This window comes from Talpa occidentalis, unplaced genomic scaffold (genome assembly GCF_014898055.3).
Source record: "Talpa occidentalis isolate TD23 unplaced genomic scaffold, MPIMG_talOcc4v2.1 talOcc4.16, whole genome shotgun sequence".
Classification (NCBI taxonomy): domain Eukaryota; kingdom Metazoa; phylum Chordata; class Mammalia; order Eulipotyphla; family Talpidae; genus Talpa; species Talpa occidentalis.
The window spans coordinates 4736637-4764192 of NW_023601653.1; the positions used below are offsets into that span (position 1 = coordinate 4736637).

General features: G+C 63.8%; 2 protein-coding genes across 6 annotated transcripts; one reads left to right on the forward strand and one right to left on the reverse strand.

Moving 5' to 3' along the window:
- Positions 1–77: 77 nt before the first annotated feature.
- Positions 78–27556, reverse strand: MGAT3 (beta-1,4-mannosyl-glycoprotein 4-beta-N-acetylglucosaminyltransferase). Its single transcript, XM_054696029.1, is given in 3 exon segments — positions 78–1317; positions 1320–1738; positions 27520–27556. Coding segments are annotated over 2 exon segments (1569 nt in total). The 5' UTR covers position 1738; positions 27520–27556; the 3' UTR covers positions 78–166.
- On the forward strand, positions 1332–5151 carry LOC119247245 (uncharacterized). Of its 5 annotated transcripts, none has more exons than XM_037513531.2 (6): positions 1332–1992; positions 2661–2842; positions 3107–3226; positions 3737–3784; positions 4115–4199; positions 4476–5151. In XM_037513531.2, the coding sequence occupies exons 2-6, from the start codon at positions 2682–2684 to the stop codon at positions 4494–4496; spliced, it is 435 nt and encodes a 144-aa protein (XP_037369428.1). In that variant the 5' UTR covers positions 1332–1992; positions 2661–2681; the 3' UTR covers positions 4497–5151. The 5 variants fall into 5 exon arrangements, 3 of the variants coding, with proteins under 3 accessions (XP_037369428.1, XP_037369427.1, XP_037369426.1); XM_037513530.2 differs by having other exon boundaries at positions 1333–1992; positions 4484–5151; XR_008552120.1 differs by having other exon boundaries at positions 1332–1822; positions 3107–3784; positions 4115–5151.

Genomic DNA, 27556 nt, shown 5'->3' on the forward strand with positions numbered 1-27556 from the left:
ACAGGCCTGACCCCTGATGCACAAGGGCTGAGGCAGGGAAGGCTCCCCCACCCCGCCCCGCCCCTCCCTGCCCTCTTAAGAACCACCCAGGGGGCCGAAGGAGGCAGGAAGGTATCCCGACGGGCGCGGCCACCCTCCACCCTGCCACGGCCCCGGCCACGCAGCCTTAGCCTTCCACCGCGTCGGCCTTGCTCCTGGCGGGCGCCCTCCCGTCGGGGCCCTTGGGCTCCCGGTAGGGGTTGTCCAGCAGGTAGCGGAACTGGTCGTAGTTCTTGAGCAGGTACTTCGGGGCGTACATGTGCTCGGTGGGGTCGGCCGGCGGGTACTCCTGCTGGGTGCCGTCGAACCAGCCCCCCGTGCGGATCAGGCTGCGGATGTAATTGAGGTCGCGCTTGTCCTCGTAGTCCCCCCAGCGCGGGAAGTCGCCGTTCTGGGCCGACACCAGCTTGAAGTAGATGCCCTCGGGCGTGAAGCACCAGGAGCAGTGCCAGCCGGCGAAGTGCAGGGGGCTGCCCAGCGACCACTGCACCAGGATGTGGCCGGTGCGGTTCTCGTACTGGCGGAAGTTGGGCATGGTGTAGTACTGGCGGCGGCGCAGGCGGATGCCGTCCAGCCCGTACACCGTCTGCAGCATGTCCACCGTGCAGCCCGACACCACCTCCAGCGTGCCCGGCTGCTTCCAGAAGAAGCCGTACAGCGACTTGCGCATGTGGAAGGCGAAGGGCTCCGTCCAGCCGTCGTAGAGCTTGAGGAAGAGCACGCCGTCGCGCGCGGGGATCTCGTCGGCGTCGTCGATGATGAAGACGTCATCGGGGCGCAGGTTGCGCAGGCGCGACACGCCGTCCTGCGTCAGAAAAGTGCGCAGGTAGTCGTCGGCGATCCAGCCGTCCTGCCGGCCGCCCAGCGGGAAGTGGTCGAGGAAGACGTAGAGCACCTTGTGGCGGATGTACTCGAAGGTGCCGTTCGTCAGCATCTCCCGGAACTTGAGCGGCCGCGGCTCCCCGTAGGCCGTGAAGTTGGACTCGCACACCACGAAGGCGTCCACCACGTCGCCCAGCTCGTGGAAGCGCACGTCCAGCAGGTCGAACTCGTGGTTGATGTTGATGGCGTTGATGACGCGCCGCGGCACCTCGCGCGGCACCAGGCGCTCCTTGGTGGGCAGGTTGGAGTACTGCACCACGGTGGGCACGCCGCAGCTCGGCCCGTGCCAGCCCGGCAGGCACACGCACTCCACCCACTTGCGCCGCGCGCCGCGCCCGCCCGCGCGCTCCCGGGTGGTCAGCGGGCGCCGCCCCGGAGGCCGGGCCGCGGCGCCCGCCGCCCCTCCGCCTTCTCCTCGGGCCGCCCCGACGGGGGCTTCTCCAGCATCTTGGTGCCGGGCTTGAAGCAGACGCCCCCGGCCTTGGTGCGGACGAAGTACTCGGTGGTGTCCTCGGGCAGCACGAAGTCCATGCGGTGGAGCTCCTCCGCGGCCTTGCTGGGCGACAGCGGCTGCAGCAGGGGCGAGTCGGAGTAGAGGGGGGTGCGCAGCAGGTCCGGGCCGCCCGGCTCCTGGCTGGCCTGGGGCGTGACGGGGGCATTGTTCCAGAAGAAGCTGGACACGAGGTTAGGGCTGAGGGAGGCCAGTTCTCGGGGGAAGGTGACATAGGACAAGGTCTTAAAGAAATGCAGGAAGGAGATGAGGCACAGCCCAGCCATACAGAACAGGAGGAAGAGCTTGTAGCGTCTCATCTTCATCCTGCAGGACAGAGGGAGAGAGCACACGGGTCAGGGGACTGCAGACCTGGCCGCGGACGCCCAGGAGGACTTTGTGAATATCCTGGTCAGTGCCTCCGTGCCAAGTTCCTTCCCAGGAGCCAAGTGCGGAAGTCCAAGTCCCCATATCAGGAACCCCCGGACACCCCAGCATGAAGAAACCTCCCTGCCTGCCCAGGACTTAGCCCCTGCTCCCTGGGGCCCTTCCCATCGAAGACCACCAGGTCCCCACACCCGGTGCGGCCTGCTCCTCCACCTGGGGACCCACCCAGGCTGTCAGCTGCAGGGCTGGGCTTTGCTGCAGGAGCAAAATACTTCCTGGAGAAAGCTCAATCCTGCAGAGCCAAGCTTGGGGGGGGGGGGCACACACAGGCCCGAGGGAGGGGGAGCAGGCTGCCTTTTTGTGGACAAAATTCCTTTTAATACCTTGTCACTGAAAAAAAAAATAACGTGCACGTCTTAAGGGGACACAGTAACTCTAACATACTCAAAGAAAAAGATTAAGTAAACCCAACCCAGCCCCCCCGCCCCGCCTCACCCCTGTGCTAGACCCATCTCCAGGCATAAGCAGTTGGACCTGGTGGAGGTAGGCGGCTGGTGGGATATGCAGGTCTTCTGCTCTCAGTTTCATATTTTTCATAAACATGATCACATTGGACACTAGTGCAATCAAGTTGTTCTCCCCAGTCAATGATAAATTTCAGTATCAGTAGAAATCTACATTTTCCTTTGAAACCTCACATAACATTTCCTGGGTCCTGTGAGCCAGTCGCCCTCTGTTCACGGACGTACCCATTCTCTAGTGACGCAGTTTAAATGATCAGTTAGCGTATGGCTGGGGAAGGGAGAGTTTTGTCTTTTTTTTTTACAACTTCAATAGACTTTCTATTTCACGGTATTTGTAGCTTGTCAGAGAAGTCGCCAAGATGGCCCAGAGGTCCCCGCACCCGCCTGGTCCGGCACAGCGAGGCTCTGTCTCCATCACCCCTGTGTCTCTGTCACAGGTCGGAAGCCCAACGGGCAGGCGCTTGCTTTACCCCCACAGACTGTTTCAGCAATGCACCCGGGCAGCGGGGCGCTCCCGAAGGTACCCTCACAGCCCATTCATCCCCGAGCCCTGCTGGGGGATAGGCCTCGATGCCCACTTGGCCAGGTGTGACCACTGACTGGCTGGGGACCTTACCCTGTCACCAGAGGGGCGGGGACAGGATCCTGCCTTTGGTATCTGGTGTTTCCATTTCCTCTCTGTCGATCCCTGTGGGTGGGGGCTGCCCTTCCATCTAGAACATTCCTTCCCTTAACGCATTCTTTTCTGTGGCTTCTCCTTACTTCTTTCCCTGTCACTTCCTAGCTCTGAGAACAGCAGGACAGAGTGGAGAGACACAGGCTTGGCTTCAGACTGCTGTGGCCTCCAGCCAGGCCCCTCACCACTCGGGACCTCCATGTCTACATCTCTGAGATGGGCACAGAGGTATGGGGTATGGTGGGTGCCCCCTAACCCTGGATCCTTTCACGGTGGGAGCCTGGACTGCTCCAGTGTCTGAGCCACCTGCTCATCAAGTGTGGCACCTGAAGTGCTGGCTGCAAGCACACTGTAGGGCCAGTACTGTCAGTTTATAGAGGCAGAAACCAGGACCAAGGGGGCTTCAGGGGTCTGCTGGGTTCCAAAGCTGGGGTGGGCACCTGGGTGCCTACTCCCCCAAGTCCTAACAAGCTAGTGAGGGAACAGTGGGGGTTGCCCTTCCCACCAGCCAGGTCCTGCTGTCTGGTCCAGGGCATCCCACCTCCTCTGGCTTGCATGCCTGCCTCCAGAACTGCTCACGGTGGCTGGCATGGCTGGCTGCAGCAGTGGGCAGGACAACCCAGGTGGAGACATGACTCCTCAAATGGGACCTGTTCCAGGACAGAGGGGGTGGGCAGGAGGAGGGGCTGCTCCTACCCCACATTTGCAGCAGGTCTTCCAGGCTCCTCTCTGCTGCAGACCCCAGCCGGTGCCAGCAGAGCAAGACCAGGCAGACCAGCCAGCAGGGTGAGCGGAGGGGCAGAGCGTGAGGCCGGTGAAAGCAAGGGCCATGGGTAAAGCAGCACTGGCCCCAGAGTGACCCACCCAAGGGGTTTCGGGAGTTGGCAAGGCAGCCCCGATCCTTCTGTTCAACTATTTTTCCCCCACTTGGGCCCGCCTTGGGAGGGGTGGGGAGGCGGTGGGGGTAAGCACACCCAATTCCAGCTCTGATGGGGCTGAACCGGCCCATAAGCCGTGGCAGGCAGGGCCAGGCCAGCAGCAAACAAAGGGCTTGGCAAAGTGTCAGGGAGGTGGGAATGCCTGCGTGGCATGAAGGGGCTCCTGTGGCCCCCGCAGGTCACACTGCCCCAGCTGCCCCTTGACTGCCCAAACAGACTGGTTTTCAGGATCTGGTTACACCCGCCAGCTGGGCCTTTTGGAGGTAAGACTGCAGAGCCTGGGAGCGCCCCGACTCACAGGGGCCTCTGGGTGTCTTGATGAGGCTCTGGCCGGGCTTGCTACAGGGATTCATGGAGCTGGGCAGGCCTCCCTTTCACCAAGGGCCCTGGGGGGCTTTAAATGCACACCGTGGTTGGCCTGGAGCAAGTCAGTACCTCGAGGCCACATTTGGGGGACACCTTCATTCATGGCTGCTTGTAGTGTTTCAGCTCTTCTTGGTCTGATGCCTTTTTATCTTATCTTCATCTGTCTTGGTGAGTGCTTCAGATACAGCGTTTGATGGAGTGGCATACAAGAGGGAACAGTGAACAAACAGCATTGGCACCCAAGGCCTCAGTGAAGCCTTTCAACCATCCCGCGAGGGCCTTGGAACTCTCCTTACAACCCATAGAGAGGGGGAAGCAAGACTCACAAAGACATTAAGAAGGTGGCCGAGTCGGACTCGGACTAGGTTCTGAGGGAACGCCGCTCCCTCCCTCCTGACAGCTGAGGCAGCAGGCTGTGGGCCACCCTGCGTTGCTCTGCCTCTGTCACCAAGCGCTACCGAGCAGCCACCCGCGAGACAGACACGAGCCGCTGCTCCTGAACACGCTGCCCCTGCTGGGAGGCTAGGGCCGGTCTGCAGGAGGAATGTCCCAGGCAGAAGGAAGCAGGAAGGCTAGACCACACGGGGCCTGCCACCATGGGCACAGCTGGCCATGTGGTTTCCACGGGAGGGAAGCAGCTCTGCCTGTGGCCGGAGCCCAGACCGCTCTCCAGCCCCCTTCCTGGCCGCCCCAGGCGGCACTGAACAGTCTTCTGGGTTCAAGAGGTCACTGTGAACTTGAGCCTCAAGGTCATTATCCTCTGAACCTCGGCTCCTCCCTCCCTAAATGGATGTCCTAGTCCTGCCTTGCTCAGTTCAAATAAGACCGCAAATCAGACGTTCCAGCGCTCGCCACCTGGGGCTCATCTCCCCCGATGTCCGTCTCCCCACTTAGACTGGGAGCAACTAGGAAGGGGAGGGATGCAGCAGGGTTCAAGAAGCGCCCCTGTATTGCCCTGACCTCCTCAACTGGCCCTGCCATTTCTTATTTGGGTGGCCCTGGGCAACCCGCTTTCTTATCTAGATAAGGAAGGTTCAGCAGTCACCCCACAGCGCCTAGCACATGGAAAGTGCCCAATGCGCTTTTGCTCTTCTTATCACTATTTTTTTTAAGATTTATTTATTTATGCATACAAGACTTGGGATACAGGCCAGAGGTGTGAGGGTTGAGAAGATTCACCAGAGACAGCGGGGAACAGAACAGGCAGACTGACTGAATCACACTGCTGAGGGGAGCAGCGGAGACAGGAGAGGTCTGCCGCGCCATGTGGGTTGCTCTCTGGCTGGGGATTGAACTCGCGCTGCAGTGGCTGCGGACAGCTTCATTAGTGCTGAGACTTAACCCCTTGCGCCACCAGGGAGGCCCTCTCCTTATCACTATTGCTGTTCCCCAGGTTGGCAGAGAGTAGGGGTGCAGCCGGAGCAAAGCTGAGCCCCTGGCAGAGGTTGGGCCCTCATAGTTGCTGTGTGTCTCAGAGCAGCAAGGAGCGGTTGGGGGTTCCACAAATAGAGTCAGGGCAAATCCTGACCCTGCTGCAGGTTGGGATGGGAAATAGCACCCCATTTCAGGTGCTCCAGGTAAAGGGGAGCCTCTGAGAGTCTCCCTAGAAGGACTCTCACCCCTACATACTCTGAGTTGCGTGCTGGCCCTGGGGCCTGGGTCTGCAGCCTGTGTGAGGGGGATGGGCAGGTGCTTCCTGGCAGCCGGGTACTCACAGGCATGGAGACTGCAGCTGACTGTGACCCAAGATGGGGGCTGGACAGCCCCCCTGGGCCACTTCGCCCTGTGCTCACTCCTGGCCGTGGCCAAACCCCAGAAGGTTCCAGCTGGGCAGATGTTTTCCCTTGCCTCTCTTCCCACTTCTCCCTTCTCTTCCCTGGGCCTTCTTTCCTCGGCTGGCTGGAAGGCTGATGGGGTCTGGAAGGGAAGCAGGTGAGCCCAAGCCCAAGGACCCAGCCATCACCTTAGGGTGGGGGCTCAGGCTGTTCCGGAGGGTTCCTGGCCAGAGAGAAGATGCATGTTCCAGATACTGCAGGCTGGGCCCACAGGGCTGCAGAGCAGGCGGGGAGCAGCCTCCCGGTACACACACCCTGACCCTGGCAGCTGTCGCCAGGGTGACACGGCTCCCGTAGAGCTCTCCGTGGTCCTGAGATCGCCTGCACTGACCAGGGTCCTAGCTTGGCCGGGGGGTGCCCCTGGTTGGTCTCACCCTGGCCCCTCACCAACCTCCTTCATGGCTGAACAGCTCGTGCCCTAACGGGTTCTTCCCCTGCCCACCACCCTCTGGCCCCTCCACTGTCTGCCTCACGACACCTGATGCCTGGCGTCCTCAGCGCCGGGACAGCCATGGGGTACTGCTTCCCCACCTGGGAGAAGGGGCCAGCTGTGGGCTGTGTCAACTGTCCTGCCACCTAGCAGGTGCTCCGGACACCCTTGGGAAGCTTCCCTGGGCTCGCCTTCCACCCCACCCCGGTCCTGCCCCTCAACCCCAGGGCTCCGAGAAGAAGGCCAGAGGGACATCTTGGCAGCCAACTCTGCCATGCCCAGCAGCTCCTGAGACACGGGGCTTGTCATGACAGTGGGATTTGAACACACTTCTGACCCCAACAAGTGACTTCACATGTCTGTGGCTTGGCGCCCCTCCCTTCTCTGTAAAATGGAAAAACAACATTCCCTGTCCGTGGAGCTGTTGTAGGAGCGTTAATTCCCGCAGAGGACCAGTTACCACGCAGCGGGTACTCAGTAAGCCCCGGCTTCACCGTTACTGAAAGTCAGGAGGACTCCGTTTGAATCGCAACCCTGTAACTTACAAGCTGTGTCTCCGGACACAGTTACTTGGCCTCTCTGAGCCTTAGTCTTCTGGCATCTAGACGGAAGTCACCCTCCAGGTAGCCCTGGGGGTCCTGGATGGGCCTGGTGTCAGCGCATCCTGCAGGAAGCTGGGCACGTGGCAGATGCTGTAAAAATGCCCATTTCTCTCTTCCCGCTTGGCTTCCTGCCAGATGACCTCACTGAACACACCAGGTCTTGTTCCTGGGCCGGCTCGGCTGAAGAACCAGGCCAGCCAAGGGCTGCTTACCGCTGGCGGGCGCCTGCCACCCACAACTCATTTCTCTGGCTCCCAGGACACGAGGCCAGAACCAGGCCAACCGGGACCACGGTGCTGGGTGCAGCACCTGCTCCTGCATCTGAGAGGCCGGCGTTCAAGAATTCTGCCCAACCCTTCCCCCCAGGCCAGCGTTCCTGCCAAGCGCCCATCTGGTCTCTGCTTGTCCCATTCTTAGTGCTGCCCATTCCAAGCCCTTTGGGCTGCCAGAAATTCTTCCCTGTGTTGGCTACATCAGCCTCCCTGGAGCTTCCATTACTGCTTCTGGAAGCTTCTTGGGGCTGAAAGTCAGCATCTCAGGGATCAGAAGACAGAGACCACCTGGAATCTAGACCAAATAAGGGCCCTTCCAACGGGAGATTCCACGGCCTTGCAAGGAGATGGCAGCGGCCACAGAGGGTGAGAGGGAGGGGCACGGACATGGGCTTGTTTCTTCGCCTTGTTTTGTTCGCCGCTTCCGTGCAGATCCCACCCACAGCTCCCACTCCACACGCAGGGCCTCGGCGCTCTGCGGACACTTGGCGAGGCCTTGCTGAGTGCCAGGCGCTGCTGCTGGAAGGGCCGGGGGGCATCGGCTCGACTCAGGCCCACCTGGGAGGGAGGCACGTGTCTCCACTTTGAAGCTGAGCAAAGGGGCTCTGGGAGACTAAATGCCTGGCTCAGCCACACAGGCCTTGTGGGAATGAGACCAATGGAGACCGAGACTCCCCAAGCCAAAGCAGGGTCTGGTGTACAAAGCCCTCCAGGAAGTCTGCACCCCTGGGACTCCCCAGGGAGAGGCTTGGATGAGCTGGACAGGGTGCCCAGGACACCAGAACTACCCACCTTTGCGGGCACAAGGATCTGGAGCCCACCCTGCTGGCTCAGCTCCTGGGTGGGGGCCCCAGTTCCAACACGCATTCCCAGGAGCCCTTCCCAGCGTGAACCCCACCCGCCCCCATTCCAGAAGCAACTCTTGTGTCCCTGGCCTGCTCTCCTCCCACCAAATCCCTGCCAGGTCTACCTGACCCCAGCCCCCGCCAGCTGCCAGAGAAAGTTGGTTCCAAGGCCGAGAGCCACCTTGGCTCCCTGGGGCCTCCTCCTCTCCCCCACTGCTCACTGCCCACCCAGGACCTCAAGGTCCGGTCCCCAGAGGCCAGAGGCAGAGGAGACACAGAACACATCTGCCATTCCAGACTGTTCATGGGGCAGCTCTGGGGGCTGGGTGGCCTGCCACCCTCAGGCCCTGTCAGTAGGGCGGCTGTGCGCCTGCCGTCCAGCAGCGGTCACGGCTGCTGGGGCCCTGGCCTCCGTCCCCTGGCCTTATTCACATTGACAAGGCCGGTCACTGCCCGTCACATGCCTACGTGTGTGCCCGGGGCTTAACATGCATTCACAACCACCCAGGAGTCAGGGATTCTTATTCCCACTTTACAGATGGGGAAACTGAGGCTCGAGGAGGAGGCAAAGCAACACTTAGTGCATCCTCTGCTCACCTGTGCAAACCCGCAGCTTCCTCATGAGTAAGATGGGGACATATTGGCGTCCACACCACAGGGCCGTGGGGAGGAGTTCACGTTTCAAGTGCCCGGAATGGCGCCTGGCAGAGGGGGCACTGGCACGCGTGTCTGGAACAACATGGGGGCATGTGGTGAGCACCTGTCACAGGAGCAGAGAGATGGTGGAACCCGAGGGGGGCGCAGCGACGCCAACCAGGCAGCTCTGGGGAGGAGCGGAGGAGCTAGACGCGGAGATCGAGGGGTTCCCCGCGGAAGGCGCCGCGGGCTCCGGGAACAGCTGTTCCCAGACCAGGCCCTGGGGAACCCCCACCAGGGTGCCTGGAGGATGAGACCAGAGGGTGAGGTGGAGGAAGGAGGGAGGGGAGACATAGCATTCCCGGCACCACCTGCCCCCCAAGCCATCAAGGAGCGCCTCTCAGCTTTTCAATTTTACGGACTGGCATTCCGAAACCACGACTTGGTTTTCAGAGCCACTTCGCAGGCACGCTTTGGAGGTAGCGCGGGCTCGGCTCCAGGGAGCTGCGAGCGCTGCAGGAACAGGAGGTGTGGCTGGTTGCCAGGGCACATCCCTGCAGTCTACAGGTTAGCACCAGCACTGGGTTGGGTGGCACTGCACACACCTTACAGAATAAATCGTTTATTGCTAAAAAAAAAAAAAAAAAAGGCTAACCCTCCCGGGGGCATCGGTGCACTGAGGGGTGCCGGGGAGGGCGCGCCTCGGTGCGGCGGCTGCTGGCGGGTCAGGGTGGGCTTGAAGGCCGGGGTGGCTGCGTCAAGTTCCTGAAATAAGACAACATGGAATCTGCCACGTTGATTGGCCTTTCCCGTCGTGAAAGAGTTCTCGGAGCATCTGATGCTGTTGGACCGATTTTACCGCAGGAGAACTTTCGGAATCGGAGTCCGCCCCCTGAAGCCCTGCCGCTGCCTCACCCGCCAAGTCCGAGGCACACGCCAGACCCTCTCTTTTCCCTGCGACGGCAGTCACGGCATCTTCTCCAGGAGCAGATTCCTTCCCAGGAAACCACATTCTTGGTTCAGCCGTGAGAAACAACTCCTCTTGTCAGGGTTTGGTCCCCAGGGGGCAGCCACCTCCAGCTCCACTTCCAATCCGGCCCTAGTGCGTCTCCTCCGTCTCCTCCAGCAACCTTCCCCGCCCAAGTCTCGAGCCCCAAGACCGCCTGGAGCACCAGGACCAACCACTTCCAAATGGCGGCCAGGGTGGGTCTCTTGACCTCCTCCCACGGGCCGTGTATGCTCTTTGTGGCATGTAGGGTGGTGAATTCCTTCCAGAAGGTTTTCTGTTTATTCTGCCCAGGTCCCTGAAAGGAATTGTTATCTACGGCAGCCATCGCCTTACAAAATGTCTGTCTTCTATCGTGAGTCCCGTAAGTTGCAATGGCCCGCGGCTGCGGGCTGGGTGTGGTGCTAGCGGGCACTAGCGGGCACGCAGCAGCATGGTCTCCAGTCATCTCCGCCGGAGCTCCCGGGTGGCTGGGGACACCATCGATGACGACCCGTCACATCTGGAAAGGAATCTTCACTCCTGAGCTGGAGGTCTCAGCACTGAGCTTAAAAATCCAACACAGCAAATTGCAAACAGACGTGCCGTCACCCAGCTCTGGGGTTCCAGGTAGAGGCCCAGGCAGAGCAGATTTTGCATAATTCTTAAGGGCTCCAGAGTTTTCAGAATGGTGAATGAGCACGAGGTTCAGCTTAGTCTCCAGCTCCATGAACGAGAGGCAGCTTGTTCTCTGAAGCCAGGCAGCGACTTCCAAATGACTAGACGTGACTTCTGGTGGGATCCTGTTTGGTCTACGTGGGAAATCTGGCGTCGGGTGCAGCCACCTTCACCCTGCTCCGAGCCAGACCTTCTAGAGAACTCCCGCAGCTCCTCCGCCCGCTGGCACCTCTCCCGAAACCACGAGAGCCAAACTCGCTGCTCCCGACCTCCGCAGCTCCCTCGCCTCTCTCAGTCCTGCCGCTCAGAAAATGCGGTGGCCGGTCGCTCTCTTATCCTGTGTTTGCTGGAAAACATTTTTAATTTCCCTCAAGAATGCGTCACACTCACATCCCGTTCACCGCTGGCGACCTGTCTCGAGTGGGGAAGCCGGCCACCTGGGTGGGCTTCCCCAGAGTGGGTGTCGCCAATAAAGCATGTGGTGCTTACAGTTTACATACTCGCTCCGCGACCCTTGCGCCTTCTGACGAGCCTTCCTCACTAGGCGTCATCACTTTTAGTTTTCAGTCCAAATGAGAGTTAACCCGCCCCTCCAGAGAGTCAGCTCCAGGCCCCGGGGAGCAACAGGGAGGGGCCTGGCAGGTGGGGGGGCAGTTCAGACACATGGAACCTTGTCTCCTAAGCTCACCATCTCCCGTGGGCATGGTTCCCAAGCCCCAAACAATGACAACAGGGAAATCAAAGGGCTCTGAGCGCCCAGAACGCTGCGAGAAATTCGCCAGCCGTGGCCCAGAGGAGGCCAAGCAGGCAGCGGTGCCCATACACCGCTCCCCGCAGGGGTGGCGGCACCTTCCATCGTACAGACGTGCAATAAAACGAGGCATGCCATACTTTTAAAAAGTCTGAGGACCCCAAGTGTGAACCCATCCTCACCCCACGGAGAAGGGCGCCGAGACCCAGGAGGGCAAAGAGAACTCAGGTTTCCACCTGCCAGCTGGGAGAGGCCTGGGTGCTGGTGGGGGCCTCCTCCATGCGAACCTCCACCCCCAAGCCCGCTGGGCGGGGAGGAGCCCGGTGACCTGGGTCAGTAGGCACGGCCAGGCGCCTGGCAGGGGGTTGGGAGGCAGGTCTCAGGAGGACCCCAAGCTCACAGCCCAGAATGCAGAGGCCAGCACAGGGACCGAGGGGACAGCTGCACCGGTGACTTGCTGAGTCCCCTCAGCGGCTTAGATGGAGCGGGGAGAGGGCCGGGTGGGGGTGCAGGGGCTGCAGGGCGGCGGCGGGAAGGGCGGGCAGCTGTGGGCCCATGGGACTTAAACACAGGCACAAATCCTCACGCCAGGGCATGACTGGGGCGCCAAGCTGTCTCCCCAGCCCCACCAGCGGGCTCTAGCCCATCTGTCCCAAACTGCGACTGCTCCCGGGTCCCGCCCAGCACGGGCAGCCCCTTGTCCAGTGGGCGCTGGAGAACAGGCCAGGGCGAGTGCTAAGGCGGCTCTGGGGCTCGGGGAGCCGGCACCCCGCGTCAGACTGTCTCCTTGGGCAGGGCCACAGCGTCACCAACTTGCCCGATGCAACCTGGAGAGGCTTCCCTGCCCTGGGGGGACAGAGAGCGGGAGATATGTGAGGACCAAAGTCCCAAATCCGTGGCTGGTGCATCTTCCCTGCCCTGGGGTGAGTGGGGAGCAGGCTGGCCTTGGACTCAGCCCCGGCAAGAGGTCAGCGTATAAATTAGAACATCAGGGAGCAGAGATAGCGGGGATCAGGGAGGACCTCCAGATAAGGGAACATTTCAGTTGAGACCCGAGGTGAAGAAAGAGCCACCGCGCAGGGTGGGGCCAGTGCCCCGGCGGCGGGGAGAGCAGGGTCCTGTGTGACGGGCACAGGCACAGCCAGAGCAGGGGTGGGGGTGAGGCTGGTGGGCGCCCTGGAGCTGGCAAGAAAGTCCCCACACTGCAGGGACTGCTGAGCACCCTGTCCTGGCCCAGAACATTCCCCGCAGGACGCGGCATCTCCAGCGTTGCAGCCCTGTGGCAGCTGGCGTTGGCCGAGTGGCCGGGATCTGCCTGACTCGCGGCCACCCGCCGGGACCCCCACCCTGACAGTCCTCACTCAGGATTTCGGGGGCAAGATCTCAGCTGCTGCCTTCAGCCTTACCCCAAGCTAAGGGGTCTCGCCGCCCCCACCCCAGCTCCCAGGAGCCCGAGGCCACGCGCCTCCCGGGCTCTGGCAGGGACGAGCGCCCCTTGCGCAGCCCGGAACTCCCTCCCCCTCTGCGCTGGCGGGCGCCCCCCGCCCCCCCATGGCTGCCCGCGAGCCTGGGTGCAGTGACTTTGAAATCACGTCTCCTAAAGCCCAGAGCTCCTGAGAGGAACCGGGAGCCAAAAAGCAGCCCGTGCCACGACCGCCCGCCGCAGTGGGCACACGACCCGCACAGGCGCCGGCGCAGGGCCTCAGCACGTAGAAACAGGCTCGCAGTGAGAGGCTCAGAGGATTCTGGAAGCCTGGCTTCTGAGAAGGCTCCTGGACTTCAGGAGGCTCCTCATGGCACCTGGCTCCTGCCCTGCCTGGCCGGCCGCTGCCCAGGGCTGCCCCGTCCACCCGCATCGCCCTCCTTGTCCTCGCCCTCTCCGCAGCTGCCGGCCCCTCCTGCGCATCGCCCCCCAGCCCTGACCCGGAGAGCAAGGAAGGGTCCCCCCGACTGCACCCACCCCTCGGGGGTTTCTGCTCACCGACCAGCCAGACCTGGCCATGTGGGGACACCCAAACCCTCGTGCCAGCAGCTGCCCCATGGCCTGGAACCATGAAGGGGGAACACGAGGCCCCTCTGGCCGGTGAGCCGTGCTCAGCTCGCCTCTGACTTTATCCTCACACCAGTGCTTATCGCCACGACGGAGGATGCCGCTCAGAGCATCCACACCAGCCTGGGCACCCTGTAAGGGGCTACGCGTGCCGCACCCCCCACCCCGCCGCCACTCTGGCCTCTATCTGTCCTGCCCAGCCCCACTCAGGACCCTCCACTCACCTGACCCAACACCTGCCTCAGGTACTCAGGGGGCGAGCCCAGCCTCTCTGCCCTGTCCTGGGTGTGTGGCAGGCTTTTATGGCTTGATGGCTGTTGTTAACTCCCTGCGGCCTACCCACACCCCACCCCAAGGCTGAGCGCGGGTGGCCAGGTTGGGGCGACCTTGGCTCCACCTGGAGCCAGCTCAGCCCTTCTCCGGGCCCGGTGCCCAGCTCCACCCCTCCCCTGTCAGATGGGCCCACCTCTGGGCCTGCGCCCACCTTGTAAATGAGGGGACCCAGGCAGCCCCCTACCGGAGTCACTCCTGTGTCCGAGGTGCTGGGGGCCACCCAGGGTTCCCATCTCACAGGAGAGGGTCTTCTAGCACCTGGTGCACCCTCTCCGGGCGGAATGTGAACTGCCCGACTCCCAGGCTGCTCAGTGGGGCAGGGAGGGAACACACAGAAGCGTTCAGCAGAAAACTCTCCACAGCGGGACCCGCCATGGAAAACCAAGTGGAGGGCGGGGCAGGGGGTGAGCCCCTGAACACGCTATCCTCCTGCTAGGTGGGGTGCCCGTGAGGGGCCTCTCTGTGAGTGGGAGAAGAGGCCAGACTGTGTGGTTGGTCACGGATGAGAAACTAGCCAAGAGGAGACCCCACGTCCACTGTAACACCCGGCCCTCTGCCTGAGCCCAGCATTAGCAGGGTCAGCCATTCACCCCCGGTGTCTGCAGCACCTCTGGGGCCCCTCCTGAGGATGCGAAGACAGAATCAGAGGCTGGGGTAGGGAGCGGAGCTGCATGGTGCTGGGAGTGGGGCAGGGCCGTATTAGGGGTCTCAACGCCCTCCAAGATACTCCTCCTGCCTTCACACCCCTGCTTAGACTTGTCTCCCCTGGGGGCCACCTTCAACCCCAGCCCATTCAGGCCCCCCCCCACCGGCAGCTTGGAGAGAAACTACCCACATGTCCACCTGCCTGCCCGTCCGCAGGCTGTGAGCACGAGCCCCTGTCTGCAGCAGGTCACCCAGGAAATGGAAGTCTGTGGACCCCGGGCAGGGGCCCGCTGCACTGAGGGCCTCAGTGTTCCCTCCTGTCAGATGGGACGACCCCCCTGCCGGGTTTGCTGAAGACCCCAGAGAGGACAGGTGAGAGGCTGCCCGGCTTGGGGATACTCCCAAGGGCCACTGTCACCTCTGCAGGGTTCCCTGGGCCTGAGGGGCAGGGCTGGGTAGGGGCGAGAGGAAGGGCAAGGGGGTGGCCAGGACAGGCCGAGCAGCAGGCCAGGCTGCAGGAGCCCTTAAAATCTAAATGGGCAGACGATCAATTATTAACAGACCTCTGATCAGAGGAAGAAGCAGTTTCTTCCAATTCCTAAACACGGGCCTGCTGCCAGCTTTCCAACAAACATCCAATCCCAGTCCAGGCAGCGCACCGCTTGCGCCCGTGCACCTGCGAGGCCCTGGGGCTAAGTCCCCACTGAGACCCTGCAGCCGGCACCCCCCAGGGCCCAGGAAGCCACCTGGCCCCGCATGGAAGAAAGGCCAGGCCTCCTGGCTTGGTTCCACATCTGCCAAAGGGTGCTTTGAAGGCAAAGAAGAAAAAGAAGGCGAAGAAGAAGAAGAAGGAGAAGATGAAGAAGGCGTAGAAGAAGATGAAGAAGAAGGTGAAGATGAAAAAAGAAGAAGGTAAGACCCTGCCTTCTGGGCGCTCCTGGGAAGAGAGCAGGACTGCCCCCCCACCCGCCCCCACACGGAGCACCTCCTGCCTTCAGAGAGGGTCTCGCCCCAGCCCCATCACTCAGGGCTGGGCGGGCAGCTCCAGGTGGGGCAGCGGTTCCCTGGCATCTGGCTCAGGGAGACAGTCGAGTCCTGTTCCCCTTGGTGATCCCGGAGAGGTCGCCTCACCCTGTCTGCAGTGTGACATCCCAGCCCCTCACCGCTGAGGATTAAACAGGGACCAGCCAGAAAGTCTTGACATGAACCTGTCCTCTGAGCCCTCCTCCACACACACCCCACACACACACACACACACACCCCTGCCAGGGGAGACACGCCACCCCCCACAGCCCACACCTCAGACGCACGCACATGCACGGCCCCACCACGTGCTTGCTGGGGCTCTGCAGGGCTACAGGCACCTCCCCCCAAGATGCTCCAGGGGCCTGGCCTGTCTCCCCTCCCCCCTCCCCCCACCTCCTGCCTCCTACCCGCCTTGAAGTTCTTAACTTTTGAACAAGGGGCCCCGCATTTTCACTTGGCACTGGGCACCACAAACTCTGTCGCTGCAAAGTCCCCATCAGGTCGCACCCCCTGCTCAAACTGCCTGTGACCTCCGGCCTGGCCACGCTCAGAGTGAATGAAACCCAACTCCTCGCCCACAGACCTGGGCCCGGCTGGTCCTTGACCCTGTCCTGGCTGACTTCCTCTCCGGCCGGCTCCAGTCTCAGCCCCTTCCGGCCCAGGGCTTGCCAGCCTCTGAGCCCTCGCACAGCTGTTCCCTCTGTCCAGAAGGCCCTTCCCTCAGCCCTGCATGGGCCGGCGCCTCCTCTGGGGACAACCAGCCAGGTAGAGCGCCTCGCGGCGCGCCCCCCCCCCCACGGAAGCCATCTGACTTCCTGTTTACATGAAGCGCAGTCTCCCCACCCCACCCTGTTTGCTCAGAATGTCACCCTCAGATCAGGTGGCAGTGGCTCGCCCGGCCACCATCATGGGTGCCCCACCCCCAGGACCAGGCCTGGCCTGCAGCAGGCTCCCCATCAACAGCTGCGGAGCAACCACGACGGGAGCCTTCCGGGAAGAGCCACAGGCTCCAGGGACAAGTATCGTCTGCTTGGGGGCATGGCAGCAGGCCTGGACCTTCTCCACTCTGCGGTGGCCCGGAGGAAGCCCCTGCTGGCCCGGAGGCAGCCCGGCAGTGCCAGCCCCTCCTGCCAGCCTCATCCAGAGACAATGTACAAAAGGCCACTTCACTGCAGAGGCTCAGCTCCAGCCCAGAAGGCCTGAGGGTGGGGGAAGGGAGGGGGCACCCCACCCCTCCTTGTCCTTAGGGGGCCCTCTCTCACACAGGGTGAGGTGGGGAGGCAATCCAGCTAAACCTGGTGAGGCTTTGTTCCCTGAGGCACACCCCGGGAAGGAGGGGGGTGTCCCCATGCACCCTGGGGAGGTGGGTAGTGCCCAGGCACAGGGTGGGGGTGCCCATGCACCAGGTGAGGGTGTCCAGGCACAAAGTGGGGTGTCCAGGCACCGGGTAGGGATGTCCCCAAGCACAGGGTGCTGATACACACGTACCTAGTGAGGTGCCCAGCCCCGGGTGGGTTGCCCAGCACAGTGTGCAGCACACATCCCCCCTGCACACCCAGGCAGCGAGTGCAAGTGGTGCCCCCACAGGCACCTGTGTACAGGGCTGCAGGTGGAGGGGACACCTGTGCACTCAGACTCCCAAGAGCCTGCGGGGTGAGGGAAGAAGAGGAGCAGACTTACTAGGAGCCAGGTCAGGCTGCAGAGAGGGCAAGGGCCTGGGCTTTCAAGCCTCGCCAGGTCAGGCCCCATCCTGCCCGGAACATTCCGCGGCACTACAAGGCGCAGAGCGCTCACTCTGACAGCAGGCCCAACAACCTGAGCTGACGACCCGCGACCAGAGCCTGGCGCCCGGGCTCGCTCCAGCAGCTCCAGGCATTCTGGACATTCCTCCTCTGGGCCCCGGTGCCCAGGGACGTGCCCCAGCTGCCCACACAGGGGGCTGGGACCCACACTCTCCCGCCGCACGCCGCGCCCCACCTCCCCCAGGCCACCATCCCACAAGGGCTGCGCCACATCAACGCTCACCTGGCGGGAGGTGCCGTCCCACCGGGCTCGCAGCCTGGTCCCTGAGAGCCAAGCAAAAGCCAGACCCAACACCTCCCCTCTCAGCTCGGAACCCCTGCCCTCAGGATAAAGTCCACGTCTGCTCGGAGACTCCAAGTTGCTGTGTGATCTTACAGCACCCTCCCATGCCCACACCTGGCTCTGGAGCCTGGGGCTGGACTGCATTTCCTCCAGGCCTCCCTGGCCTCAGGCTGCAGAAAGACGCCAGGCCAGCTCCCCGGGCCCTCATCTCACCCGGTCCTGTGCCGCCAGACCCCCCCCCCCCGGCCCCAGCCCCAGCACAGAGCCTGACGAAAAAGAGAAGTCAGCGTCGGGTTGTTGAATGACTCATCCCCTCCCCGCCGACACACACAAACGGTCCCCAGCCCCAGCACGGAGCCTGACGAAAAAGAGAAGTCAGCCTCGGGTTGTCGAGCGAATACCCCCCTCCCCGCCAACACACGCACACGGCCGCCCTGGGCGCGGGAAAGTGGCGAGGGTCCGAGTCCTGCCACCCTGGGCTCGACCTACCCCAACAAGATGGGTCCTCCATGGTTTCCACGGCTCCCCTCACTGAGGCAGCGGCGGACAGGGCACGGGAGTCCACCCCTCAGCGATAGGGTGGCCGCTGCCGGGAGGAGGGGCGGGCAGGGAGAAAGCAGAAAGTGAAACGAGGACCTTTCCCGGGGTGGGGGCCCCCTCGCCAGCGCGGCTCACTGTGCCGTCACTGCCCAGCCCCACCCTGCGCACAGTAGGCGCTTGACCAGCCGCCGTGAGGGAGCAATGGCTAGGACCCTGGCTCTGCCACCCGCAGCGCTGGGACCCCAGGCAAGACCCCTGCCCTCTTGGGCCTGTTCGCTGAGACGTAAAGGGGAGACCCGGGGCCCCTGCAGGGCCCCTGGGGTGATGAGGCTGCCCCCGGCCCAGAGCCCGCATGTGGAGCTTGGACTACCGTGAGCCTCAACTGCTCGGTGTCCTTGCCGTGACCGCCCTTTGCTCTGACCACCTGCGCCTCGCGGCGCGCAGCACGGGGGACGCTGACACGCAGGCTCGCGGGGCAGCCGTCCCGGGCGAGGGTCTCCACAGAGACAGCCGCAGGCCCGACAGCCCGAGCGGCATAAACACGCGGACTTGCCCTGGCGGGGTCCAGCTGGTTCCGGGTGCCCCCCACACTTGGGCGCTCCCCGCTTGCCTGCTTGCCTCTTTGATCTTTTTATTTTCCGTCTGATTCTAAATAAAAACGAGATGCCGCTGGAGCCCCTCGAGGCGTCTCGTCGCTCTGCACATGGACTCTCAGGGACTCTTCCACCGCCACACGCCGCACGCCGGGACCCGGGGACCCCAGCGCGGTCGACGTCCTGCGCGGAGCGGGCTCTGGGCACCTGGCGAGCCCCAGCGAACCGGGAACAATGGGCCTTTTTTCTCTTCCCTCCCCAGTTACTCTGCCCACCTGCCTGCATGCGGCTGCAGCACCCTCAGGTCAGGACCTGGCTGTCACCACTGGGACGCGCAGTCGGCCCTCACCCAACACCAGGGCCCGCCAGGCCCCATGGATCCCTTAGCCCGTGCAGAGAGGATCCCAGCACCCCGAAGCAGGCCTGCGGGCGCTCGGCACACCGACTTCGGGGAAGAAGAAAATCAAACAGCAGCAGACAATTGTCGCCACGAGCAAGATCTTTCCAGGATCTGGTGGCCGAGGATCTGGTCTCAGCAATGCCTCTAGCCCCCTGGGAGGCCCTGGCACCAAAGCAGCCCCCTTCCTAGGCGCCGTGCCCCACCCCACCCCACCCCACCCCCACAAGCCCATTTCAGGATGAGGAAACCAGGGCTGGGAAGGCATCAGACGGCTTCAGGGAGGGCTGTCACTCAGGCCTGGCTCAGCGGAGGCTACTGTGTCCCTTCTGCTGCTCACCATGGCCCAAGGCCTCCTGAACCCCTCAGGACCTCAGTTTCCCCCTTGACCACGGTGGGCGTGGCCTTGACCTCCCAGCTCGGGTCAGCCTGTGTTCCAGGTTCCAGGTCTGCTGCCCCACGCCCCCTATCTGAGACCTGGTTCCAGCCTCTCTGGCTCAAACGGAGGGGATCTGCTTGCTGGACACGTGTTTGGGATCCCGGTCCCCAAGTCCACTTTGGGAAGTACCACAGCGTGGGCTCCTGGCCGCCCGTGGGTTCTGTTTTCTGTGCTCTCCAGCCTGCAGGCTTCCTCTACGGGGCACTGTGCTCCTGCAGCCCGGGCCCCAGCCCCTGCCCATGCTCTGGCCCAACAGCCTCTGGGCGCTTCAGAACCAAGGCCAGCAAAGGGGGCCCAGCTGTGCCCCCAGGGCCGGGGTGGGGGGGCCGGGGGGCGCCCAGAGCACAGCGGTGGCCAAGCAGGAACACCCACCCCACCTCCACCCCTGCAGGCCCAGCCCCAGCCACCTGCACCACCAAGGGCAGAGTCTCTCCTCTTTGAGGCCCGGCCTAGTTCCTCTTTGGTGGGCGCTCGATGGCCCATTGCTGAGGCTTCCCCAGGTGCTGGCGAATTACCCTGGGCACACGGCGCAGGGGATGCACGGTCACACACGACGCAGAAGCTGGCACTGTGCGTGCGTGGCATGCGCAGAGCGTGCCCACAAAGACGCGGTCACCCCGAAGTCAGCAGTGCCAGGCCTGGGTGAACCACAGCCAGAGGAGTGAGCGAGTGAGCCCTGTGCCAGGGACAGGCAGGGGCAGTGGGGAGACAGACCCAGTCCCCGCCCCAGCCCGGGCAAGACCACCAGCTCCGGTACCACAGACCGAGCTCGACCCACATTTAGGAGGCCCAGGAAGTCCTGGAGGCCGGAACCAGCAGGGAAGCAGCCCACGGTGGCGACCACACCCAGCCGCAGGACGCGGAGAAGAAAACCTCCTCCCTGGGGGCAGCAGAGAGGGTGGAGGGAAGGGCCAGGCGGACAAAGGCCCGAGGAAGGGAGCAAGCACCCACGGCCGGAACGTGGGGTGCACGGGGGAGAAGGACGGAAGGCCCCGAAGCCCCACAGGAAGGAGGACAGAGGTGTTCGGGTGGGATTCTCGAGCCGCAGCACCCCCAGGCCCAGAGCCTCACGGACCTAATTTCCGGAAAGAGAGAAAGGCAAGCTGTTGGTGCACTGCTCTGGGGGGATGCCCCATGCCAGTGAGACCCCACACCTGATGGTCTAGGGGCTGCCCATAAACGGTAACCCCAGAATCAAACAAATGGGGGCTAGCTGCACTCAGGGCACCTTTGTGTTTTTTTTGTTTTGTTTTGTTTTGTTTTTGTGGGACCCTCGCCGGGGAACAAACCGGCGCTGCAGAGGCTGTGGGCAGCCTCGCAGCCCAGCGCTCAACCGCTGCGCCACCAGGGAGGCCCGCACCTTTGTTAACTCCTCCTTTAAAACAGAACTTCAGGGACCTCCCTGGTGGCGCAAGAGGTTAAGCTGTCACCAGCCACTGCAACGTCAGTTCAACCCCTGGCCAGGAGCTACCCACGTGGTGCGGCAGACCTCTCCTGCCTCACCCCTGCTCCCCTCAGCAGTGTATTTCAGTCAGTCTGCCTGTTCTGCTCCCCACTCTGTCTCTGGTGAATCCTCTCACCCCCCGCACCTCTGGCCTGTACCCCAGTTCTTATATGCATCTCTGGCCTGTACCCCAGTTCTTGTATGCATAAATCAATCTTCAAAAAATAAATAAAAAAATAAAAAAAAAGACCTTCACTTTTCTGGTTATAAAGGTTACTCATACATTCTAGGAAATCTGACAAGCACAGTGAAAGCAGCAGGCCGGCACCGCCCACCATCCTGTCTCCACCACCAGCATGCGGGCCCGAGTCCACAGACCCCCACCCTACGCACCTTTGTACTGGATGCTCTGTGCACGCGAGCGTCCTGCCAGCTGTCGGGCAACCTGCACTTTCTCCGGGGAACTTTGTCCTCCACACCAGAGGACCAGGGCCCTGGGGGCTTTCCTTCCTGGCCACACCCAGACCTGCCCTGGGACAGGAGATGGGGTGCAGCTCTCCGCCACACCCCACTGAGATGCTCTTGGCCACTCTCCGCAATGCTCGGGTCAGTCCCGGGCACCCCGGGCCTCAATGTTCCCTCTAAAACGGCTGTGTCCACTGGCCTCGTGGCCCCCCAGCCCAGCCCTCTCTGGGTGAGGTGACAGGCACCAGGGCTGGGCTACACCTTACAGTGGCTTCCAGGAGCCGCGCCAGGAGGCCCTTTGGTGTTCCCCTTACTTTCCATCCTGAGCCTTCGCCACCCCAGGAGCAGCAGAGCAAGCCCCACTGCCAGCGCTGGCGACCACCCTACGTCCTCGGGACCCAGTTCCCACTCTCCACTCCACAATGGACCCTGCCCTGTAACAAAGCTCTCCACAGGCCTGCCTGCCGCACAGCTCTCACCCCACGGCCACAGCCCGGCTCTGGCCACAGGAACCAGCCTGGCCCTCAGGGTGAGGTCAGGCATGGCCTCCTGGGGGTCCGAGAGCCCGAGCTGGCACCGGCCAGGAGAGGAGGGGCCGGGCGTTCGGACAAGGGACAGCGCCCACAAGGCCTGAGAGGAAACCTGCACCTGGCTCTCCAGCTGGGGTGGGGGTGCTGGTACGTGCCCCCCCCACACCCTCCCACGCGCCCGGAGGCAGCACCTCACTCACTCACCCAGTGGTGGGCACGAGTGGTGGCCACCAGCCCGTGCTCCAAACATTTCCCGCGGCAGGGACAGGCCTGGACCCGGAACCTGTGGCCCAAGGAAACCTGATCCCAGACACCCCTGGGGCGGGGTGTGCCCTGTGGACCAGGCCTCCCCTTGCTGGGAAACCAACCACGTACAGCAGCACCCGCTCTGCGGGGCCCCCTGACCTTCCCAGCCGCTGCTCCCACCTCGTGGCCTGGGAGCGGTCCCCACACTCTGGGCCTCTGCTTCAGGACAGAAGACTGTGCCGGCCGCTCTGAGGACCTGACGGGGTCCTGCCTGGCACCAGGACCTGAACTCAGGCCTGACTCTGCTGCCACCGACCAAGTGGGCTCCCAAACACCGACTAGTCTCCTGGGGCCTGGGCAGAGGCAGCCTCCGGACACCGCCCTCACAGACACTGGACCCGAGGACGCGGGCCTCTGGCCCTGGGGTGTGGGCGCAGGCGGAGAAGCAGCCAAGCCACAAGTGTGCAAGAGGGCTCTGCAAACTGCAGGGTGCCGCCCCCCAACCCCCACAGCTTCCGGAGCCCCATCCTGCAGTGTCACCCTAGTCCTGCAGTGTCACCCTAGCCAGCTCCCTCCCCTCCAGGACGCAGCTTCCACACAGCAAAGCTCAGAGGGCTGGGCCCCGCTGCTCAGGCTCCGGAGGCCCTGGCGTGAAATCACGAGCGAGCAGCCAGCACCCCGCTCACATCAGTGCCCTACACACGAGCCGAGACCATCAACGCCGGCCACTGACATTCGCCGCCCAGCGCTGGGCGGGAAGGTGCCTCCCAACCTTGCGCCTCCGCCGGCCTGTCGGCGTTCTTTCCAGAACAGGCACGCACCCACCAAGCTCACAGCCACCAGCCAACAAATATTTAAGACATTTTTATCAAACGCCTTCTTGTGTCAGGCTCGGTGCCAGGCCCCGCGCGTGCCTGTGTGCCCGTCCCCTGCCTGTCCTCGGCGGCTCCCGGCCCCCTCCTCGGCCAGCGTCCTTCACTCACCAGATTCACGGGGGGCAGGAGGCCAGTCCGAGGGCTCTGGCTAGAGTGTTAAGCAAGCTGGGGCGCCCAGGCCAGCAGGGAGGGCGCAGCAGAGTGTGCAGAGCTGGGTGGGGCGGGCGCAGCAGGGGAGAACAGGGCCGGGGGCTGGGAAGGGGCAGCCTGGACTCCAGGGGTCTGGCAGTGCGTCCTGGGGCCCGCGGCCTCTGCCTTCCCAGGGCGGCATTTATAAGGCAGGTGTCCAGCCCTCCCTCTCACAGGCCATGCGGACGGGGCAGGGTGGGTGGGGCCTGCGACCCAGGTGCGGTCCCCAGGCTGGCCAGGTGAGACTGAGCGGGCCTTGCAGAGGCCCCGGGGCCACAGGAGGGGGCAGTGGCTCCCCGGCCACGAGGACGGCAGCCTGGAGGTGGGACCGGTCCCCGCAGTCCAAGACAGCGGGACCCTGGGTGGCCGCGGGCCCCCAGACTGGCAGCCCCATCACAGCTACACCAGCCCGTCCAGTCGGGGGCCCGAGCCCGGGATCCAGGCCGCGAAAACAGGCAAATGAGGTTAAGAGAGCACCCACCTCGCGGGGGTCAGGAGGCGGCGCCAGGCCGACACGCACCCAGAGCCTGGCGGGCGCCCGGCGCATTGTAGGTCTCCACAAAGGGCAGACTAAGTAGCAGCCGGGTACTCCGCCTCCTCGGGGGTCGGAAGGCGAGGCGGGGAGAAGGGCCTGGAAAGTCATCCCTCGCCGGTCTGTCCACCCGAACCCCGAGACCGTCGCCCGCCACCCTCCCCCAGGCCCGTCAGGGCCGCGGCCTCTGCTCTGGGAAGCCAGGCCGTATGGGCCAGGGGTGGGGGTGTTGGGGGGACGAAGGTTCCCACTTCAGCGGGAACCAAATAACCAGCGCTTCTTTGACTTCAGCTAAAGAAGTGCTAAAGGCACAGCCAGCAGCGCGGGTGCGGGTGCGTGAATAACTCCTATTGTTCCCGCTTTATTTTCATAGGCCAGACGAACAGCAGCGAGCCAACAGGGGAATTTCCACCTCGGCAGCGCAGGGAGGGACGTGGGACCCCACGCACCTTCGGGATTGTGGGCAGAGACGTGGGTCGCCCCTCAGCCCCACTCAAGACCACGGAGGGCGGCCCTGGGTGAAAGCAGCCGGGCGCTCGCCCGCTCCCGAGGGGCCTGTCCTTCCCCTCCGCGCAGGGTCCTGTGAGCGACCTGCTGGGGTCCCCGGCAGCAGTGGGCTCCCCCACCATGCCTGCGTGGAAAAGGGGGGATGGCGGGGCAGCTGCTCCCCTGGGCCAAGAATCTTCCGCTCATTCGCTCGCTGGCGTGAGCGCACAGAGCCCGCTCCTGAGGCTGCCCTGCCCGGGCGTGCCCGAGCGGGGTGGGAAGGATGGGCCAGCGCTGCCCTGTGCCTCAGCTTCCCCAGCGGCACCGCGTTACCATAGCAACGCCACCCGCAGCTGTTCACGTTTTCATGGGTGCGCAGTGTGTGGGGGGGTGAGCAGTGGTGGGGGGGTATGTGTGAGGAGGGGCCAGCGGCAGAGACGGGAGAAGGGTCTGTGTCATCTGGGGTGGTGGATGGCGTCTCGGAGGAGGCAGCAGATGGGAGAGGTTTAGGGGCAGAGGCAGGGGTGGACGGAACAGACCTTGGGTAGAAGGAACAGCGTAGGCAAAAGAACAGGACCTGAGGTTTGGCGTCTGACTGGACATCGCAGGGCTCAGTCTGACTAATGATGGCGTCCAGGTGGGCCTTTCTGAGCAGAGCCCTGAGGCCAGGCCAAGGTCAAGAGCACCCTGGGAGGAGGGTCAGGTCAGGGGCTGCAGAGTCCCAGGAAAATGGGCAACGGTCAGGCTGGCCTCTGGCCCGGCCGCCTCCCTCCCCTCCCCCCACCCCCTCTCAGCTCCCCATGTCCATCTACTGACACTCTCTGGGGCCTTTCTTTGTTTTTTACAACCGTCATTTATTAAGCACCTACTGAATGCCTGGGTGCTGAAGCTGGCTTGAGAGCTCCCTTTGTGAGGTGGTTAAGCTGGTGGTAGCTTGAGGTCAGCCTGCTGGGGAGAGTCACAGCACGGAAATCACCAACACTGCTCATCAGAGCGCCGGCCGCCTGCCCACCACTGCCCCCTGCCCGGTCGGCGGATAGAGGCAGGCCCTGCCGGGGGACTCACAGGCAGAGGAGGAAGCTCAGGCACATGGACAATGGTGGACTGGGCAGGCTCCTGGTCTTTGAGGAGCAGGGGTGAATGGAGACAGTCGTTCTGCCAGGGGCTAGAACATGCACCGACCCCGAACCAAGCTGCTCAAGTGGCGGCAGTGTGTCCCCCCCACTCCCCCCAGGAAGCAGTCGCTCAGCCCACAGTCAGGCAGTAAGGATGGGTCGGCCCCTGGATCTGGATCTGGAATCCTTGCTTTCAACTTCCTCCAGCACAGTAACTAGTGTGACTCTCCCTAGCCCCCTGGCAACTACAAGGGTGCCCAGTGCTATCTGCTGCCCAGCTAGATTCCAGCCTCCCCAGCGCAAGGCCTGTTTCCTCTGCCTGGTGTGTGTCACAGCAGGACATGGTGTTTGTTGACCTGAATGTCTGAAGAAACTTCTGGAAAGGAGTCCTGGTCCCATGTAGTGGGCCAGAGCTGGCTGGGAGGAGGGGTGCATCATGCAGGATGGGAAACAAAGAGGCTTTGATCTTGGGGAATAGAGCAGTGTCCCCAGAATGATGCCATGGCTGGGGGGTCAAGAGGTGAGGGGGTGCCCGCGGGGCAAGAGGAGGTGGCTGTGCAGTGCACGCTGGCCCCTGCCACTTCTCACGGCTTCTCTCCTCTGCTCCTGGAGCCTGCCCCCCACACCGCACGCACCGACCCTCACATGATCCTCACCACCAGCAGGGAAGCAGGCCTGGCCTGCCAGAGGGCACTGGTGACCCCGTTTCACAGGGACCAGTGCTGACACAGCAGCCAGCGACTTCCCGGGTGCTTCTCAGGTGCAGGGGCCCTGCATGCGCCCTCTCTCATCCCGTCCTCTCTACAGCCCCTCGGGGGAGTCTCCCCACTTAACAGATGTGGAAACTGAGGCTCAAAACCCAGGCTGCCGCCGTGGTCCAGCACCTGCAGCAGGAGGCTCCCCAGCGGGGTTGGGTGACCCTACTGCCAGGCGCTGAGCAGACCCCGCAAGGAGGCAGAGGAGCCAGGCAGCATCACTTGGGCCCTGTCCGCAAAGCCAGTGCCAGCTCCCGGGGCGGCCACCTGGCCTGCTTTGTCCTTGGCTCCCTTCCACACCTCGCTTCTCACTCCGGTCACTCCCAGGCCAGGCGGCCCGGCTTCCTCTCGGGACACCCACTCGCTCGCCGGGCTCCTGCCGGCTCGCCCTTTCTGCCTCCCCACCAGCCTCTCCTCTTCCAGCTTCCTGTCACCCTCTCTTCCAGCAAGTTCTCGCCCCGGGGCCGGCGAGCCCCTCTTTCAAACTTTCCTAGGACCCCGCGCTTCCTCCTCAGCTCACACAGCCTGGCGCACCCCGGTTCCGGCTCCCACAGGTGCAGGCCAGGGCCGGCTCCTCCCCACCCTCACCGGCCCAGGCCAGGGCTCGGTAGCTCCAGGGGCCAGGCCAGTGCCCGCAACTCACCCATCCACGCAGGGTGTCCCGGAGGGAAGGAATTGAGGGTGCCCGTTCTGGGGGGGCCATGGAGAGTCCCCCTGGGGTCGTGTTCCTGCCCACACCCTCCTCGGGGCACCTTTCAGAGCCAGCAGCGTCACCCCGACCTAGCACGGCGCGGCGGCCAGACCCCAGCCCCGGCACCCACAGACACACACACCCCCACCTCTGGGCGCAGAACTCACTCTTCGCAGGTATTTATAGCACCTCCCGCAGCAGCGGGGTCCCTCCCCCGCCCGCCCCGGGGCGCAGCGGGAAGAGCCGGAGCCCCCTCCCCGCAAAGGGCTGGGGGTGCCCTTGCACTCGCCTCAGCGGGTCCCCCCGCCCCGCCCGGCACCCCGACAGCGCCGGGGCCTCGCGCCGCCGCAGCCCGGGTCGGGGGGGGGCGGCCCGAGGCCTCCCGCCCGAGCCCCGCTCCCGCCGAGGCCGGTGGGGCCGCGCACAAAGCCCGGCGGAGCCCCGCGCCGGGGCCGCCCCGGCCGCGCGGGGAGGGGAGGGGCGGGGCGGGGCGGGGAGGGCAAGGGGAGGGGAGGGGGGGAGGGGAGGGGAGGGGAGGGGAGGGGAGGGGAGGGGAGGGGGGGAGGGGGGAGGCTGCGGCTTCGCCCGGGCCGGGGAGGGGGTGGGGAGGGGCCGGCGCGGGGCCGCCCCCGGGGCGCGGCGGGGCGCGGGGGCGCGGGCGGGGGGCGCGGGGGGCGCGGGGCGCGGGGGCGGGGGGCGCGGGGGGCGCGGGGGCGCGGGGGGCGCGGGGGCGCGGGGTCCACTCACCCATCGCCCGCGGGGTCTCAGCAGCGGCGGCAGCAGC